The sequence below is a fragment of the Prorops nasuta genome, unplaced genomic scaffold (genome assembly GCF_024137725.1).
Source record: "Prorops nasuta isolate Cenicafe-Biocafe unplaced genomic scaffold, Cenicafe_Pnas_1.2 PNAS00008, whole genome shotgun sequence".
Lineage (NCBI taxonomy): Eukaryota > Metazoa > Arthropoda > Insecta > Hymenoptera > Bethylidae > Prorops > Prorops nasuta.
In genome coordinates this window covers 5306765-5322817 of record NW_027116805.1, presented here as the reverse complement: position 1 = coordinate 5322817, position 16053 = coordinate 5306765, and the positions used below count along the sequence as shown (strand labels likewise).

At 42.2% G+C, this 16053-nt stretch overlaps 1 protein-coding gene across 1 annotated transcript; it reads right to left on the bottom strand.

Moving 5' to 3' along the window:
- Positions 1-29: 29 nt before the first annotated feature.
- On the bottom strand, positions 30-1683 carry Naa60 (N-alpha-acetyltransferase 60). Its single transcript, XM_066731349.1, has 2 exons — positions 1160-1683; positions 30-1073 (listed from the first exon to the last, which is right to left on the bottom strand). The coding sequence occupies exons 1-2, from the start codon at positions 1407-1409 to the stop codon at positions 484-486; spliced, it is 840 nt and encodes a 279-aa protein (XP_066587446.1). The 5' UTR covers positions 1410-1683; the 3' UTR covers positions 30-483.
- Between the last annotated feature and the right edge of the window lie 14370 nt (positions 1684-16053).

Sequence of the window (16053 nt, the reverse complement as noted above, 5' to 3'; positions counted from 1 at the left end):
TATTATTTTGTATCATAAAAATATGTCAGTTCTCTATAGACTTATAATATTTATTAATACAAGCAGTGATTATTTTTATAATACAATGGCAGTGATGCATTATATAATAATGATGAAACAGCAATTATATTAATTACTTAAATAATACATATCAAACAGCGACAATATTATTATTAACTCTATACATGTGAAATTTTTCAGCTTATTGTTTCTATCAGCTAAGTAGCTCTGAATTACATTAGAAATATAATAATTACAGTGATACTAGTTATTCATGGAAAAAAGCTTCTACATTATGATTCAGTAGCAAATGGATAAATATTTCTAATTTTTATAGTTTTTGTATCAATATACGTCTAATTTACAATAGTATACAAAAAAATTATATGGAAATGTAACAAATTCAGTTATTATACAATTTTTTGGAAACATGTTACTTTTGAAAACTTAAAGGGAAAACAGCAGTCTTTAGACACTAATTTATCATGAAGTGTTTCGTCTGTTATGAGAAAGAATATTGGTTACCCATAAAAGTCTCTGCCAAATCCAACGAGGGACTCTACAAGGACCTAGACTAGTAACAGCACCAGCTAAGTGCCACATCCAATTCCATATGCCCCAAGGTGCATGCCCACCATTTACATATAAAACATAGGTAAAACCATCTTTGCATTCACCATGGATGGAATAATAATATGGCAAGAAGCTATGCAAGCGAAAATGACACCTCTGATAGAACAAAATAGCAGGAGCATTAGTAGATAGAACATGTAAGAAGACTGCTTTCACTGATGATCTTTCTGGAGCAGTAACATGAGCTAGCAACTGCTCTAATAATAAAGAAGCAATACCGTTTCTTCTGTAAGCTCTGCGTACACCTATACTAAGAATATATCCTACTAAGGAATCTTTTCCCAGACTTGAGCATAATATGCCACGGTCTTCATTATTCAACTTTGCATATGGCTTAATTTCAGCAACAATTAGTCCAATTATCACTCCATTATAGACTGCAGCAAGAGCGTAGAAGCGTGATGAACTTGTTATATCTTCGTACCAAGTGTATGGATAATCTATTATAGTTAAAAGAAAATTACTCGTTAGAATAATATGTAAATATAATGAAGCAAAATTCGAAAAATCACTTGATTCTGGCTACCTATAGGAAACCAATCTTGGCAAAGTGCTCGTACTTCCTCTAAATCGTCAGGACATAGGAAACGTAACTGCACCTCACCCAATACACAGAGTGGAACAGTCACCGATGATGAAGTTATTATAGGGCTATTTGTATTTGGTAAATTGCTCGAAGAATGATCATTGTATCTACGTTTGTCGATAGTACTAAGCCCGTAGGTGCTGTTTGTAATTTCCGGTAAGATCATATACCGGTTAAAGGTCACGGCCATCACGCCACAGCTTCTCTCGCATTTTAAAAGTTATTTCTCTATCAGGGTTAAATGTGTCACGTTCCGTAAGAATGTACGTTGCAAAAGTATCTAAAGTGCACAAACATTTCTCCTTTTTTAAAAATTCTCTCACCAAGCTAACAATTTCCTTTTGTACTACTTCGCTACAGTAGAAGTGGAAGTCAGTCGCAATAACAGACATAGTGCATAAACAAGCGGAAGATAGCTAGCTAGCATAGCCATAGCATAGCTAGCAAAGTAGTAATAATCTAGCAATACTGAATAGCAAGGTTTAGCAAGCGCATGCGAATTGCGACTATTGCGAGTGAATCGTGAGTGGGGGGCTGGGGGCTCTGTAATGCAGTTCCTAAATGCATCGGGGGACGCCATACATAAGGTCTGTTCTCGTTGGCCTATACTTTTAACACTTTCTATACTTTCCGTATTTCTGTCTTTGTCCATTGTATAAGTTGACACCCTAAAAAGTGCACAAAGTGTAAAAAGTGTAGGCAACGAGAACGACCTATAATATACATATACATACATATGTACATACTATACATACATGCCGGTAGTGCTAGTGTTTCATATGTATGTATGTATGTAGTGTACATTACATACATAACATACCTCCATTACGTTCATAGTCCATGGTTTAGCGCATGACACTAATTTGAAATTTTTTTACCGACGCAGAAGTTTACGTATGAAGAGTTGGATAAAGTCACATTTCTGACTTAAACAACCCTCAAACACTCTCAGCGTTCACTGATCTGGACCTAACCGGTTTGTGGTGAGACAAAATCCTTTTGAGTGATAATTCATATTGACAAAATGCACTTGGTTGAAAATCTGTATACGTGTCATAATAGTCGTCCTACCTAATACTACCATATTACCTAATGCTAATACTTTATGAGCTTCCTTCCTAGTACCTAGGTGTCAGCAGCTACCTAGTGGCGATAAATATCATCTTTATAGTTATTGAAATACATATAACACGCCTGAGAGCGTGTATTCCACTAAATACTCATATAACGCTCGCAAATTCGCAATATATATATATATATATATATATATATATATATAATACGTGTCACATAACTATTATTAGCATTTTAGGATTTAAGTGTAATGCACTCTGATTGATAGCTTATCATGCTAATGCCAAAGAAAGAAAATTATTTAAATGACCAACTACAACACACAAGTACAGATTAATTAAAATAATAATAAAATGAGGGATTAGAGCCATTTCTTAAATGGTTGCTGAAGCATTTAAATAATATTTATAGTGAATATATTTGAGAATAAGCAATTAAATTTTATATTAATTGAAATAAAATAAATAATTATGAGGGAAATAAATAAAAAGAGAATGAAAGGGGCATGGGGAAGGGGGAGGACCAATGGGATATGAATAAGATGAGAATGAGTAGGATATGGGGAACTGTCGTGGGCGAAGGGATAGAGAATGGTGAGAAGGGAAGGGATGGAGGGATGAGGGAATTCCTGACTGGCAGCTCTCCTACCTTCCAATGTCTCGTTTACCATAATACAAGCTGGCGGAGGGCAACAGGATGCGGTACCGAACGGTAGCAATGCATCAGAGGACCGTGAAAAGCAGAGATGAGCCTCTTGCAACGCAGCTCGCTGTGGACACGTGATATCCCGTCCGGGAGTCCCTGAGCACCTAAAAATCTTACCAGAGTGGAATACGAACTTTGCCAACGTTGGTTTATCTTCTATAGTATCGATCCTTATTACTGCACTTTCTTTTCTAAATTCGATGTTTTAATTTTAATTAAGGAACGGTATAAACTTTTCTAAGCTACAAATTTGGTGACTAAGTAAATAGATCCACTAATAACACCATACCGTTCGTGAAACAAATTGGCTCGTGTTATTACCAGAAGGTAGTGATACAAAAAATTATATCGATAAATAATATCAGAGTAACAAAGGTATGGGCTTTCGGTATAAAATTAAAAAGTTTTAGAGGGATGCTCGATGATTCGAGCAATTTATTTGTTAATAGAGAATCGACTGCGCTTTTACGTACGAGATAAATCGCGTATTATTCAACGACACGTGTACATAACCTCTCTCTCGCTTTTTGTCTCTTTCTCATTTGGAGAATGGCGGCGTGTGTCGGTTGCAAAAATATGAAACAAATATCGGCGAGAAAAAGATATAAATTTGAAAACTGCTGTAATCGATGGACACACCGACAGTGTACGATATTTTTCATCGGTGCGCGAATTTCGTTATTCGGTCGGATCCATCGGATCTGCCGGCCCTTCGACAGATTGCATTGAAAAACTTTTGCGATTGCCGATATGTAAATAAATTTCAAAGCATCATAATTAAATGTGGGCCTTTATCCCATCTCGCCATTTTCAAGCCGAAATTTTTGCCGGTGATCAAACAACTTTGGCGCATTGTTGTTTAACAACAATTCTCGAAGCATCTTTGTATATATAGAAATGGAAGAAAAATTTCGGAAATGCAGAAAAGTTTACGCGGTACATACTCCTTGACGCAGAGAGACGAAATTTTTCCATCTGGTATCGGAATTGGATTAGCTTTCTCGCTTTGTCATAAAGGAACCATTTGCGTTTCATGATGACGACATAAGCCAGGGACTTTTTTGCTCGTTAAAAAGAAACGGGAAATGGTAAAAAGGAATAGTAGTCCGTTGGAGCCCGGTTGACGAATCATTCCTGATTCTTCCTCCTCCTCGGTCTCCTCCACGTTCGTCCTATTCTCCCGTTTCTCCCTTCCTGCACTCCCCCCCCCCCTCTCCTCCGCCATATTGGTCCCCTTTAAAAATTCACAATTTACCACGAAGTTTGCATTCCTGTTGCGTGGACTTATTCGCGGCACAAAGAAGAGGCATGAAAAATTATGAAACGCATAATTTAAGTAATAAAGATATTAGCAGGGTTGAGTTGAATAATTTGCAATTATAGCGTTCTTAGTTTCCTCTACGACCTTTTTTTCTTCTTTGCATTCCTCATCATTGGTCTTCTTTAAAATTTCGCAGCTTCCCACGAAGACTGTTCTCCTGTCAGGTGATATTTGCGATACGAGAAAAGCATGAAAAATCGTAAAAGAGATAATGTGAAATAATAAAGATAGAAAAAGTAGAGGTTATATACTGGTAGAGTCCAGTTGACGAATCATTCCCGATTCCCCCTCCTGCGCAGATCTTGGGACCTCGTTTGTCCCTCTCTCTCCCTCATTCTCCTCCCTCTCTTTTGCTCTCTTCATCTTTCTCCACCGACCATTTCCGTCCCTTTTCAAGAGTGCCGTCTTCGTTTCACTCGGCCGTGCGATCCGCACACGCCACTTCTCTTCCTCAGTGGTCGGTGGTACCACTCTCGGCTAGATCGCGCCAACTTCGCGCAACATCTTCAGCTTCCTCCGAAAACCTAGATAATAGTACGAAAAAGACAGGAAGAGCTCTCTTTGATGTTATACCGATACGTGACCCTGCAATCTTCCTGGAGGAGCCGAAGAAAACAGTGACAAGTGGTGGTAAAAGATCTGCCTGTGAATCCAACTGTCGATCGAAGGGATGGAGAACGGAAGTAGTCGGGATAGAGTCCCGAACCCGAATACATTCTCCGAGGCTCAAGGACGACTCGAGAAATATGGCCAAGGATATATCTGGGAGACGAAGAGTCCTTTTGAAATTTGTTGATTAAGAATCGGTGCTCTTGCGCGAGTGCGGAACCTCCGGTGTTGACGGACTTCCGGTTTTCTTTAGCCGTGAGTTTTCGAGGCGGGAAAATTGTCGCTTTTCCGGGAACCTCCGGGGACGCGACGGTGGAAGTTCGACGGCATTATCCGGCGGAATATCGAGGAAAAGCTGCGGCCTTGAAAAAGAAAGAAGGAAAAAGGGGCTGGGAGGTGAATCGTTCGTCAAGCGGGACTCGTCGGGTCTTTGAAGTATAATCAAGTTAAAGAGTGGACCGGAAAATTGAGGAATATTTGCGAGAACGTCTTTTCGGTGACTCTCACCGATGCAGCATGGATATGCAGATGGATGATTCTACCCGGCAGCTTTGATGTCCCGGGGAAAAACCGGGAATTCCTCCTAGAATCTTCGGTGATTGCCGCGAATAACCGGAAATGGATGGTACCCGGTGAAAAACATCGCGTGGAAACCTTTGCGAAATTCTATTCAAACTACTCGCCTCTTGAAAATGATTTCCCAACGCGGATCCGCAGCCGGGAAAATCTGTTTATTTGAGCGCTGATCTCAATTTGTAAGCATACACATATATATTCTGGGGATTACGAGTGTTTGTGGATCCAGTGAAAAGTCGTGAAAATATTTGTGACCAGTGGCTGATGAGAAAGAGGAATTATTTTCGATCGATCGTGGAAGCAACATGTCGGATTGGATTGAGTAACAGGTAAATTTTGACATAAACAAAAAACAAAAAATATGGAAATACGTTGGAAAAGTTTGAAATTGGACGAAAGAAAAATCTTCGTGGCTCGGTTGGATTCGTTTAGGCGTGAATTTGGGATATTTTCGAAGATTGGGGATGAGAGTGGAGCAGATGCGTGGTGTGGCGCGCTTGCGAGGATAGAATAAATAAAGGAACGTGTCGTAGCACGTGGTGAGGCGAGAAAGGGGGTGACACACGCGCAGGTGGAGAATTAACGTGTCGTCGAGTAGCTCTATCTCCGTTAATTGAACCTTCGCTCTCGTTTGTCCCGGCGAGATCGCTTTTTGAACGGTCACGCGATCCGCGACTGGCGCAAAATTGCCATTTAAGGGACACCCACGCCCCAAGGCACCCTCCGCCCTAATTACTCTCATAGTACACCAACCAATCCAGGTTTCATGCATTCACTCATAAATGCATCACAGACTTTCCACGCTTTCAGCATAAAATATTCTCTCTCTTTCTCTCTCTGCTCTTTAGAATAAGAGCGGGGCTTGCGAAATTTTAATCGCTGTCGTTGAGAGGGCAGAGAAATAGAGGAGAGGACACCCTATTAGAGAGACGCCTCGCTCGCGATATCGCTTAACAAAATTCTTGGAAGAATTGGGTTCCCTTGATGTTTGCCGCGAATTAATTTCCTCGTCAGACTGATGAATGAAGTTGCGAGATCGGTCGATCGGTGTTTAATGAAAATTTCACAGGCAACGATTTTCTGCAGCGCAAAGAAACGCGTTGTGTGCACTTGGCTCGAATTAATGCGAGTTCATTCAACGCTCCCGTCATCTTCGATTAGCCACGCGTGATTTTCTTCGCGCCTGCTGACACGTACCCGCGAACTTTGATGGATAACACCGAGCGCGAGCGACAAGAAAAAAATCCCTACAATTTATACGCACAGCCTGTTTTCCTGATAAATTTGCCTGATTACAGCTCCGCCGCATACGGGGAATTATTTAAACAAACCAAAAGTGCTTATCAAGGTCCCACGCTGGACAGGTGTAATCGTTGAATAACAGTGATTAACTCGTTTTTCAGGAATTCCATTAAAAGCCCAAAGAGATTTAAGGGATATTTAGGCCGGCATTTTTAATTCTTCTAATGAGAACCGAGTGATTGATTACCGTTGATAATATTAATTCTTCATGACTAATAATAATTACAGAGATTCATCAGTGGAGAGTTGTGATTGTGTCGTGCGTTAGTGATTTGTCAATACCAGGTGTAACATATCCTTTGAAAACCCGTTATTATCTTTAATATACGGTGTTTCCCCTACGGGACACCCGATCATCCTTATACCGATCACTTTCAACGGTATCTCATCGGTATATAAGTTCGGACATTTGGACCACGCAACTTTTACCGATTTCGCTCGAGCGTAGATCTCGCCGAGGAGAGGAAGAAGAAGCAGAGGAAGAGAGGCGAGTGGCGGTGCTGAACAGGTACAAAGAAGCTGCGATATCCTTAAACGGCCAGCGATTTGCATGGAACGACTGTTTAACGATTTGATCGTTGCTGCGATTCGAGAATTATACATTTAATCGGCACGTCCAGCAGCAAGTCTCGTTTAAATATTCATTAGCCTCCTCGTTCCTGTCGCCGATCCTCGCTCACTCTTTCTCTCTCCATGCTTGTTCTCGCATTTGCATATCACCCACGTCATACGTCCAGCTTTGAGGGACTCCCGATCCCGCTGGATCGCCTATACCGATCGCGTATACCAAATCGGAAATCCCTCATGAAATTCAATTAATCCACTCAATCTTCTCGATTTCTTCTCCTCCGGCCTAATCCTCGATCCACTCGCTCGATATCCCGCTATGTATTTCTACCACGCACTAATTGTTTCGTTAAAATATCCTCCCCCTTCCATCCTACATTCCCGTCTGTGTGATGGCTTTTTCCTCCTTTCCGGCTCATCCCATCGTCACAAGGATTAATTAGAGATCGGAGGCTGGATATTAGGTTTCGCCAGTGGGAATAATGAATTTTCGTCAGGAATCCTGAGATGTTTTCGATAAAACGCCTGCTTTTCCCAGAGAGGCGAGCAGCCCTTTCCAGGACGAAATAGGAGCCGCTGAAAATATTCCAGGCCCGCGCAAAAACTCGCACGTCCATCCGGGGCCATTCATGTGTCGACTCCATCGCTGATAAACGTCCGCAACCGTCCAAAGCTGATTCCTCTTTGCAGTTTGCGCTTGCGGTCGTCGGTCCTTCCACGCTCGAGTTTTCGACACTCACGCCTACGAACCGGCACTCTTGTTTCTGCTCTCGACATCCTCCCCCCCCCCCCCTCTTTCCCCACTCTCCTCTCATCCTTTATCTTGTCTCTAAGATCCTTTTCTGTCTTCTTAATCCTCCACATTCTTTCCACTCCCCCTATATCAATGTATATGACTCCTCATCACCACAGAGAGGGACTATTTATCTTTTTTTAGCAATCGTGTTTGTACAACTTTGCTCGTTGATCGAAGAATAAGGGCGGAGGCACGGGGGTATGGTATAAAGTATATAACGTCCGATTGACCGAGGATCGAGAGAGAAACCGATATTAGTCGGGATGAAACTCTCCTTAGCCAGCAGCGCGAGGTAGAGTATCCAGACTGGCATCGCGTTTCGTGTTCCTTGATCCCCGTTTCTTATCCCCCCGTCCTCTTCTCCCTTGTTGTTGCTGTTTTTTTGTACTTCTTGTCACATCGAATTCTCGATCGTGCGTTACGAAACGAGTCGTTAAGAGGATCAGTTCTAGCTACCATGAAACTTGAGCCGTACGTCTCTCTGGTAGAAGAATAATCTTTCCTTTCATTTCTCCTTCGATCAATCGAGCATCGGTGTTGCACAGTCGAGAAACAAATTTATTTCTTAAATTTGTTTTTCTCTATAGACTAGCTTCTATATGTATGTATATTAGGGTGGTCGTTAAAAAAAAATTTTTAACGGATCCCCAAAAACCACTAGTATTTGATGAGAATCTACAGTGGTTGAAACCTGTGGCCTGACACAAATGATGGAAACACGTGCCTCATTGCGATCAAATATAATTTTCGAAGAATTTTACAGTTTTTCGCAGATAACTCATTAAATATTCGATTCTATGAAAAGATGCGTATAACCTTTTCTCTGAAGAATTAAATTCTACATAATAAAGGTTCTATACATTTTTCTTCTAGAATGCATACTAATCGAGATATTCCTGAAAAATCGATCCTCTTTTTCGTTTATACACATTATATTGACATATGCTCATATGAATAGTTATTCTTATTTCGCTGTAGTTACACATTTTATTTCTCTTAATTTAATAAAATATGTTAATTGTATGGTAAACTAAAAATAATTATTCATAGAAACATATCAATATAATGTGTAAAACGAAAAAGAGGATTGATTTTTCAAGAATATCTCGATTAGTATGCATTCTAGAAGAAAAATGTATAGAATCTTTATTATGTAGAATTTAATTCTTCAGAGAAAAGGTTATATGCATTTTTTCATAGAATCGAATATTTAATGAGTTATCTACGAAAAACTAAAATTCTTCGAAAATTATATTTGATCGCATTGAGGCACGTGTTTCCATCATTTGTCAGGCCACAGGTTTAAACCACTGTAGTTTCTTATCAAATACTAGTATTTTTTAAGGATCCGCCAACAATTTTTTTTTAATGACCACCCTAATGTATATACATGCATATTTAAGCAGACTTTGGTAAAAGGGTATATATATTATTCGAAAAGTCCTTGAAATCAATGGAGAAATTTTCAGAGGAATGGAATATCTCGTGGAAATTTCGTAGGATAAATGTTATTCGGTAGAGATAGATAGATACCTTATCGCGGGGTATTATGTACTGTTAGAAAAACGAAGCGTATCCGTCGGGAACGAATGAAATCATTCTATCTAAAGCCCTCAACAATACACATGTAAAATGCATGAATACAAAATCGTGACTGTGCCTCGCACAACTTTGGTCAATTCTCCACTTTCTTCTCCTCCCTTTTCGCTCCCTCTTCAAGACTCGTTCCATCTACTTTTTCTATTTCCTTGCATTTCCCTCGTTTACACATCCATTCTCTCCAGTCTATTCTCCTTCGATTAACCTCTTCAATTATCAGAGACACTTTTCGTTGCTTTCCTTTATTTGCTTTGCCCGCTGTTTTGCACCGAATACCACGAGAAGCTCAAACAGATCTACGAGCGATTACTCATGTAACTCTAAAGCTGGACACTCGGTACATTCTAAATACTTGTAAGCGTGTCTTATTACTTGCTTAAACTGTATTACAATACAATGGCGCGTTATTCCACAGCGCTATGTTTACCATTCGTGCCGTTTGTACCTACCAACAGGCTCTCCCCCCTCCCCTCCCCTCCTTTCCCGGAACATAGCGCCTCTCTCGCTCTACCTCGGACGCTACGCGCAGCAACAACAAACAGCAGTGAGCATGGCGTCCTTTGAATTAATTAAATTAGTCCGATAAATTATTTTGCCACACGAGCTCCCTGTATTCGTTCATAAAATTAGCTTTGGACGATCCTCCCGGGAGGAAACTCGCGCGCCACTGTACCATAACCTAACTAACCAAGAAATCCCCCTGCACTTCCGGCATGACTCTCTTACGAGGCTCCAACGATTTAACGTAAAATAATATAAAAACTAATTACGATCGGGGCTGACACGGTCGTTCCATTAACTACTGGGAATCCATTCTTATGCAAATTATTCTGTCCGCGCCGATAAGACTTTCTTTTCGAGTTATTTCAACAAGCCGGCCTCTTTTACGAGCCAGCTGGAATTATTTGCCCGGAACTCAGGCATAAGCGTTTACCGGTACGAACGGCAAAAATATGGAGCCTGAGACTACGATTTAACGCGACGCGGCGCTACTGTAAAGATTATCGATGTGGGTAAGTTGCACCACTTCCTGTAGAGGCGCGCGCGCGCCGCTGAGTGCTCGTAAAATAACTTCCGCCGTTCGCTACGTGACTATAGCGACGACTGCGCCACACATTAGGGGCTAGGGCCTTTTCCAGTAGTTCTTTCAGTGCTCATAAATGCTTAAGGACGGCCTCGAGCGAGCACAAATGCCAAATGGATTTCCAGAAAAGCTAATCGCCTCCCCCCCCCCCCCACTTTTTTGTCCAAATAATTCCCCCCAATCCCGCGTGCTCCTCTCGCTATTTTTCACGACTCCTTCTCACCCCCACCAGTTCTCCCACTCTTCGCTCGAACGAGATATCATCGTGCTGGCTTTTCTCGTCCCTTTGTTTAAATAAATTGTATGGAGGATTCGTGGCAGGATTAATGGAAGAAATTTTCAGAATTAATTTGTCGAGTGAATTTTAAGGGCAGCGAGTGGATTTATCAAATAAGAGAATCCTGAAAGGATGCTGAGCACGGCGCAGCGAAGGTGAAGGGGAATGCGATCTAAGATGAAAGATTAGCTGGTAAAGAGAGGAACCCTGGTATACACGGGACGCATACGCGTGTAAATATGGAGCTTGTAGTGATTGTACCCATACGAACCTAAGTCCTATCTGCTCTAAGACTGCTGGCTAGCCATACATTTTACTATCGCAGCATCTTCGTCCTTTCTTTTATTCCTTCTCCTCTTCTTCGTCTGCCTCTGCCACCCCTCTCTTTTTTTCCTTCTCTGTTAAGCCCGCCGACAGTAGCAAAGACAAGAAAATAATCCTGGGGATTCCCCCTTTGTATCCGCTCTACCTTACCGACGCGCTTCCTATGAGAAAAATATTATTTTTATTGCTTCGATAGTCCAATATAATCCACACTTCAACAATTTCCCATCTCACGCATCCTGCACCTACATCGGCCTATATATAGTTTCCAACAAAGATCGATATTTGCTCTTGAAAATACTTTTCATCGATTTTCAGGAACTCCTCCAAGTTTATCGATCTTAGTCTCGGTTTCCTTGCGCCACACGAGTTGATCCCTGTCGGAGAAAATCCGACAAGTTCCGTTTGCCGTAGCTAATGACTGAGTTAGCGCGCGGGAAGAGGTTGAGACTCAGCAGTGGAGGTTAGGTTAGGAAAAGCAAATCTGCGGTTGGCCGTTTCTGCTGCATTTTTCGAAGACCGCTCGTTTTCAGATTCCGCACGGGAGTTGGGCCTTCGGGAGGAGTGGGTCGAGGAGATTCCAGCTGGTCTGACCCTCTAATTATATGGTATATCGCACAGCAAGCGGAGGGTCAAGGGTCAGGGTTACCAACTGTACAAAAACCAGCCATCTTGCAGTGAGATTCTTTTCCAGACTCCGTCGGGACTCCACGACACTCCATATATCCCACGAATAAAATTACATAAAAACGATTGGACGCTCGATCATTGATTCATTTAAATATCGAGAAACAAATAAAAAGCTTATCTCTACAGTTTTATCTACCCTTGCATAAACGTTTGCTCTTAATATATTAAACGCTTAATTGGATTAACCTCAAAAAGATTTCCTGTATTTTTTCTCATAGGGTAGCCGCTAAAGGTGGAAGAATTCCTTAGCTGGGCGTAATTACGGGTTAATGACGGGCTGGAGTATTTTTTAAAGGCGAAGAGAAAGGGAGAGGAGGGGGGGGGGAGGAGGGAGAGAAAGAGAGGGAAATAGAGACGTGGGTTTTAAAGCGATGAAGTATACCGGTCGCATTAGTAGCGGCGTAATCCACGCTCAAAGGGGATTAAGGTGACATTTGATATCAAACGAACGAATGTAAATTACATTCTGGCCCGCAAGCATCCTTCCAACCAGCGGTAACTCGCTCCAGTTAACGAGTGGCCCCGATTCAAATTAAAAGGAGCGTTTAAGATTTTTTCTCGCACCTGCCGTGGAAATAAGCGCTACGCCAAAAGCGAAACACGACGGGGATTAATTATATGGATCTTTTTTCACTTGTGAAAATAGAAAAAGTGGTATATGCGTTTATACATACACGCGCGCATACACGTACAAGTACGTGTATATACGTGAGCCAGAGAAGATACTTTTCTCGTTTCAGCGTGTTATTTGAATAATGGTCGATCCGGAAGATTATAGGTACTATGGATGAGAGAGCCCATGCTGGCTAAAAAAAGCCTTTTATCATTTATATACAAAAATAAGTATCCTTGGATCTTCCGGATATTAGTGTACCGCCTAAGAGTCTCGACACAAACGGAGCGCACCGGTACCTATATGCATATGTATATATATATGCACGTGTGTAACATATGACGTTCCGAAAGAAAAAAAAACTTTTTTCTCGTTAAGCCGAGTCTGTTTGTTCTTGGCTCATTTTGTTGGCTGATTTACGCATGGACTGCGATTTTTACGAGTGTCAAATTTTGTCAAGGTCAACGCATAAATCCCATAGAATTGCGAGGTCTCGTCAGCTTATTATTTTCTTATCCACGAATGGTAGTTTGAGCGGTCAGGGTCCAGCAAGGAAGTATATATATATATATATATATAGTTTATATTTCTCCAGCAATATCCCCACTCCCTTTATCGAGAATATTTCAGCTCTTCACAGAGAATACCGTATGGCAAAACTTGTCCGGCGTGATTTAAAACATCGCTTAATACGAGGTAACGGACCCTGAAGAGACGAAATAATAAGCCTTAACAGGCCAACGAGCAAATTATGATTTCACGTCGTCAGCTCGCCTCGTGAAAATTTTTGGACACTCTCGTTTTCACGCTGTGCTGCAGGAAAAATCGACCCAACGACCGTGTAATTAGTGGTTGGATAACTTTCGTAAATTCGATCGAGGCGCGATTGTTGAAGAAATAAACGAGCGTGAAATTAATTAGCGAGCGGAGTGAAAATTTTGGTGGATCGATGCGGTCGAGAGGGGGGGGGGGGGAGGAGGGGATGGAGATCGAAGGCCGAAATGGGAAAATGTTGGTAAGTGGAAAATGCCGTGTGTAGTCGTCCACGGCCGTTGCTCATCGGGATCTCTGTAGCGGGCGAAGGTCACGTGACTCTCCTCAGCATCCGGCATCTCGATCGTGAGAAGATCTTCCTGTTTTTCGTGAGAAGCCGCGGAATCCGCACGCAGATTTCCCGGTAACGTTCACGCGTGCCTCCCGTTCCGCCTGCCGCTGCAATTCCGACGAAAATTCCAGCAATTCGGAGCTTTTACGATTTTCTCGCGTGTCGAACCGATATACCGAATTATCTCGATTGCCTCGCTGCAAAATATCAAATTGCGTTGAGTGCACGATCAGACCGATTCGCCGCCACTCGCACATCTCACGTGTCTTACCACTGCGGGATTTTCTACTGCCGAGCGACGAGACTCTAATTCTCCCCCGATAAAAGTCTTGGCGAATCACACCCGTTGCGTCACGTCACTTCCGCGATTTTTAAACAAAAATATATAATGAAAATTCTGCCACTACCGGAAAATTCAGCTTTTCCTGCCCTCGACTTGTCTCTGGAGAGAGCCTGGAAATAAATAAGTTGGTCGTGCTCGGAATATTTCAAAGCTTTCGCCACGGATGTCCGTTCTCCCGCAAAGCTCTTGAAAAGCTTCTTACACATATATACTATATACTCTCATAATTTGTTCTGCTAATTTTATCATCGTGAAACTTCCAACCTCTCGTATATATACGAACCACAGTTTTTTAATTATTATAAAATGATTTTTAATTCTCGTACCACCATCGGTTAATTCTTTCTTCCATTTGCTTTTAAAACTTCTGTTTCTACTTGATTTTGGTGGAACGATAAAGGAAATAGAAAATAGAGTAAGTATAGAGTCGATGGAAGTGAAATAATGGAATTTAAGATTTAAGTGCAAAGCTGGAACAGGTGGGCAAGGTGAGGAGGAGAAGGAGAAGGAGCAGTAAATGGAGTGGGGGGGGGGGGGGAGTAGAAAAAGGAGGAGTATCGGAGAGGTGGGAGGTTTCGGTGGTAGTAGGGGCTTTAACAGCATGTATTTAAGAGCATTGGTATTACTTGGCTTTTAAGGACGCATGTGTTGTGCGTGCAAGTGCGGGCGAGCCTGTGATTAGGGGGCCCGAGGGCCCTGCGGCCCCATAACCGCCCACCATTGGCCAAGAGTGGAACTTTCAGGGTTCTCCGCTCGCGCTTACATCGCGTGGGAACGTATCGGCTCGTCTATCACGCCTCTTCACCCCCAACAGACCCTTAACACCGTAATACTCCCCCTCCCCCCTACTGCCCACGTGTACCAAGAAGTGAAAAAAAAACTAATACCAACGTAAAAACTGCATCGCTTCCTCTATTAAATAAAACAAGAAAAAAGTTTCACTTTTCAATTTTTCTTTATTAAAATATCAAAAAAATATCACATTAAAAAATTCTTTTATCACAACATCCTCAAAAGACTGTGCTCTTTTCAATCTCGAGCATGTAGAACCCTCGGATTGCTGTTGGCGAATACTTAACGTACGCGCCAAGGATCGAGGAACGAGAGAGATACTATTATATACTATATATACAAGAGAGAGCCTTTAAGACTTACACGCGCGTCGAAAGAAAATTATTGCACGCTCCTCTTCCACGTGTCCCCCGGCTGCACCGAGCTCGCCTCGACCAGCTCTCACCTTCCTCTTTTTATTTATCAGCCTGCTCACCCAAATCGTTGCTTCCTCCCCCAATTCGTAAAATTATTCCACTCCTCTATCCACTTATTTGTATCTCCCACATACATCAGGCTGGTTTTAAACTTCTCAAAGTACCTCGATCAGCGTTAACTCCTCGCCTCTCCTCGTCCGATTTTTGCCGGAACCCGCTGGACTCAACATTTTGATGGATCTTCCTCGCGAGTTTCGTTCCTCGTGCAGTTCAAGCGGCCCACGTCAGTCTCGGAATGAAAATAAAATCGCACATATATATATATATATATATAGACACGAGCCGTGTCCGAAGTTGAGTGAGCTATCACGGCGAAAATCAAACCGGAAGATATATCCGATTTGCATAGGGGCTGCTCCGTGTATAGCAGAGGAGGGGGGAGGGGAGGTGGTTATTCCCGATCACGATCGCCTTGTACGATCCTCGGCGTGACACACGACGAGGCAAGGGGAGGGGGAGGCTACGAGAGACACGCGTGCCACCCACAGTGAATAAGAACATGGACGATCCAGCATCCCGCGAACACGATGCCCACTCTCGAATATCCGAGTCTTGCGCCCGTAACTCCATTGATCCCTCCG

Bases quoted from the DNA above. Each gene is read 5' to 3' on its own strand.
- Naa60 (XM_066731349.1), bottom strand. From the start codon at position 1,409: ATGGCCGTGACCTTTAACCGGTATATGATCTTACCGGAAATTACAAAC. The intron at 1,074-1,159 runs GTAGCCAGAATC...TAACTATAATAG, and splicing joins CCAAGATTGGTTTCCTATAG to ATTATCCATACACTTGGTAC.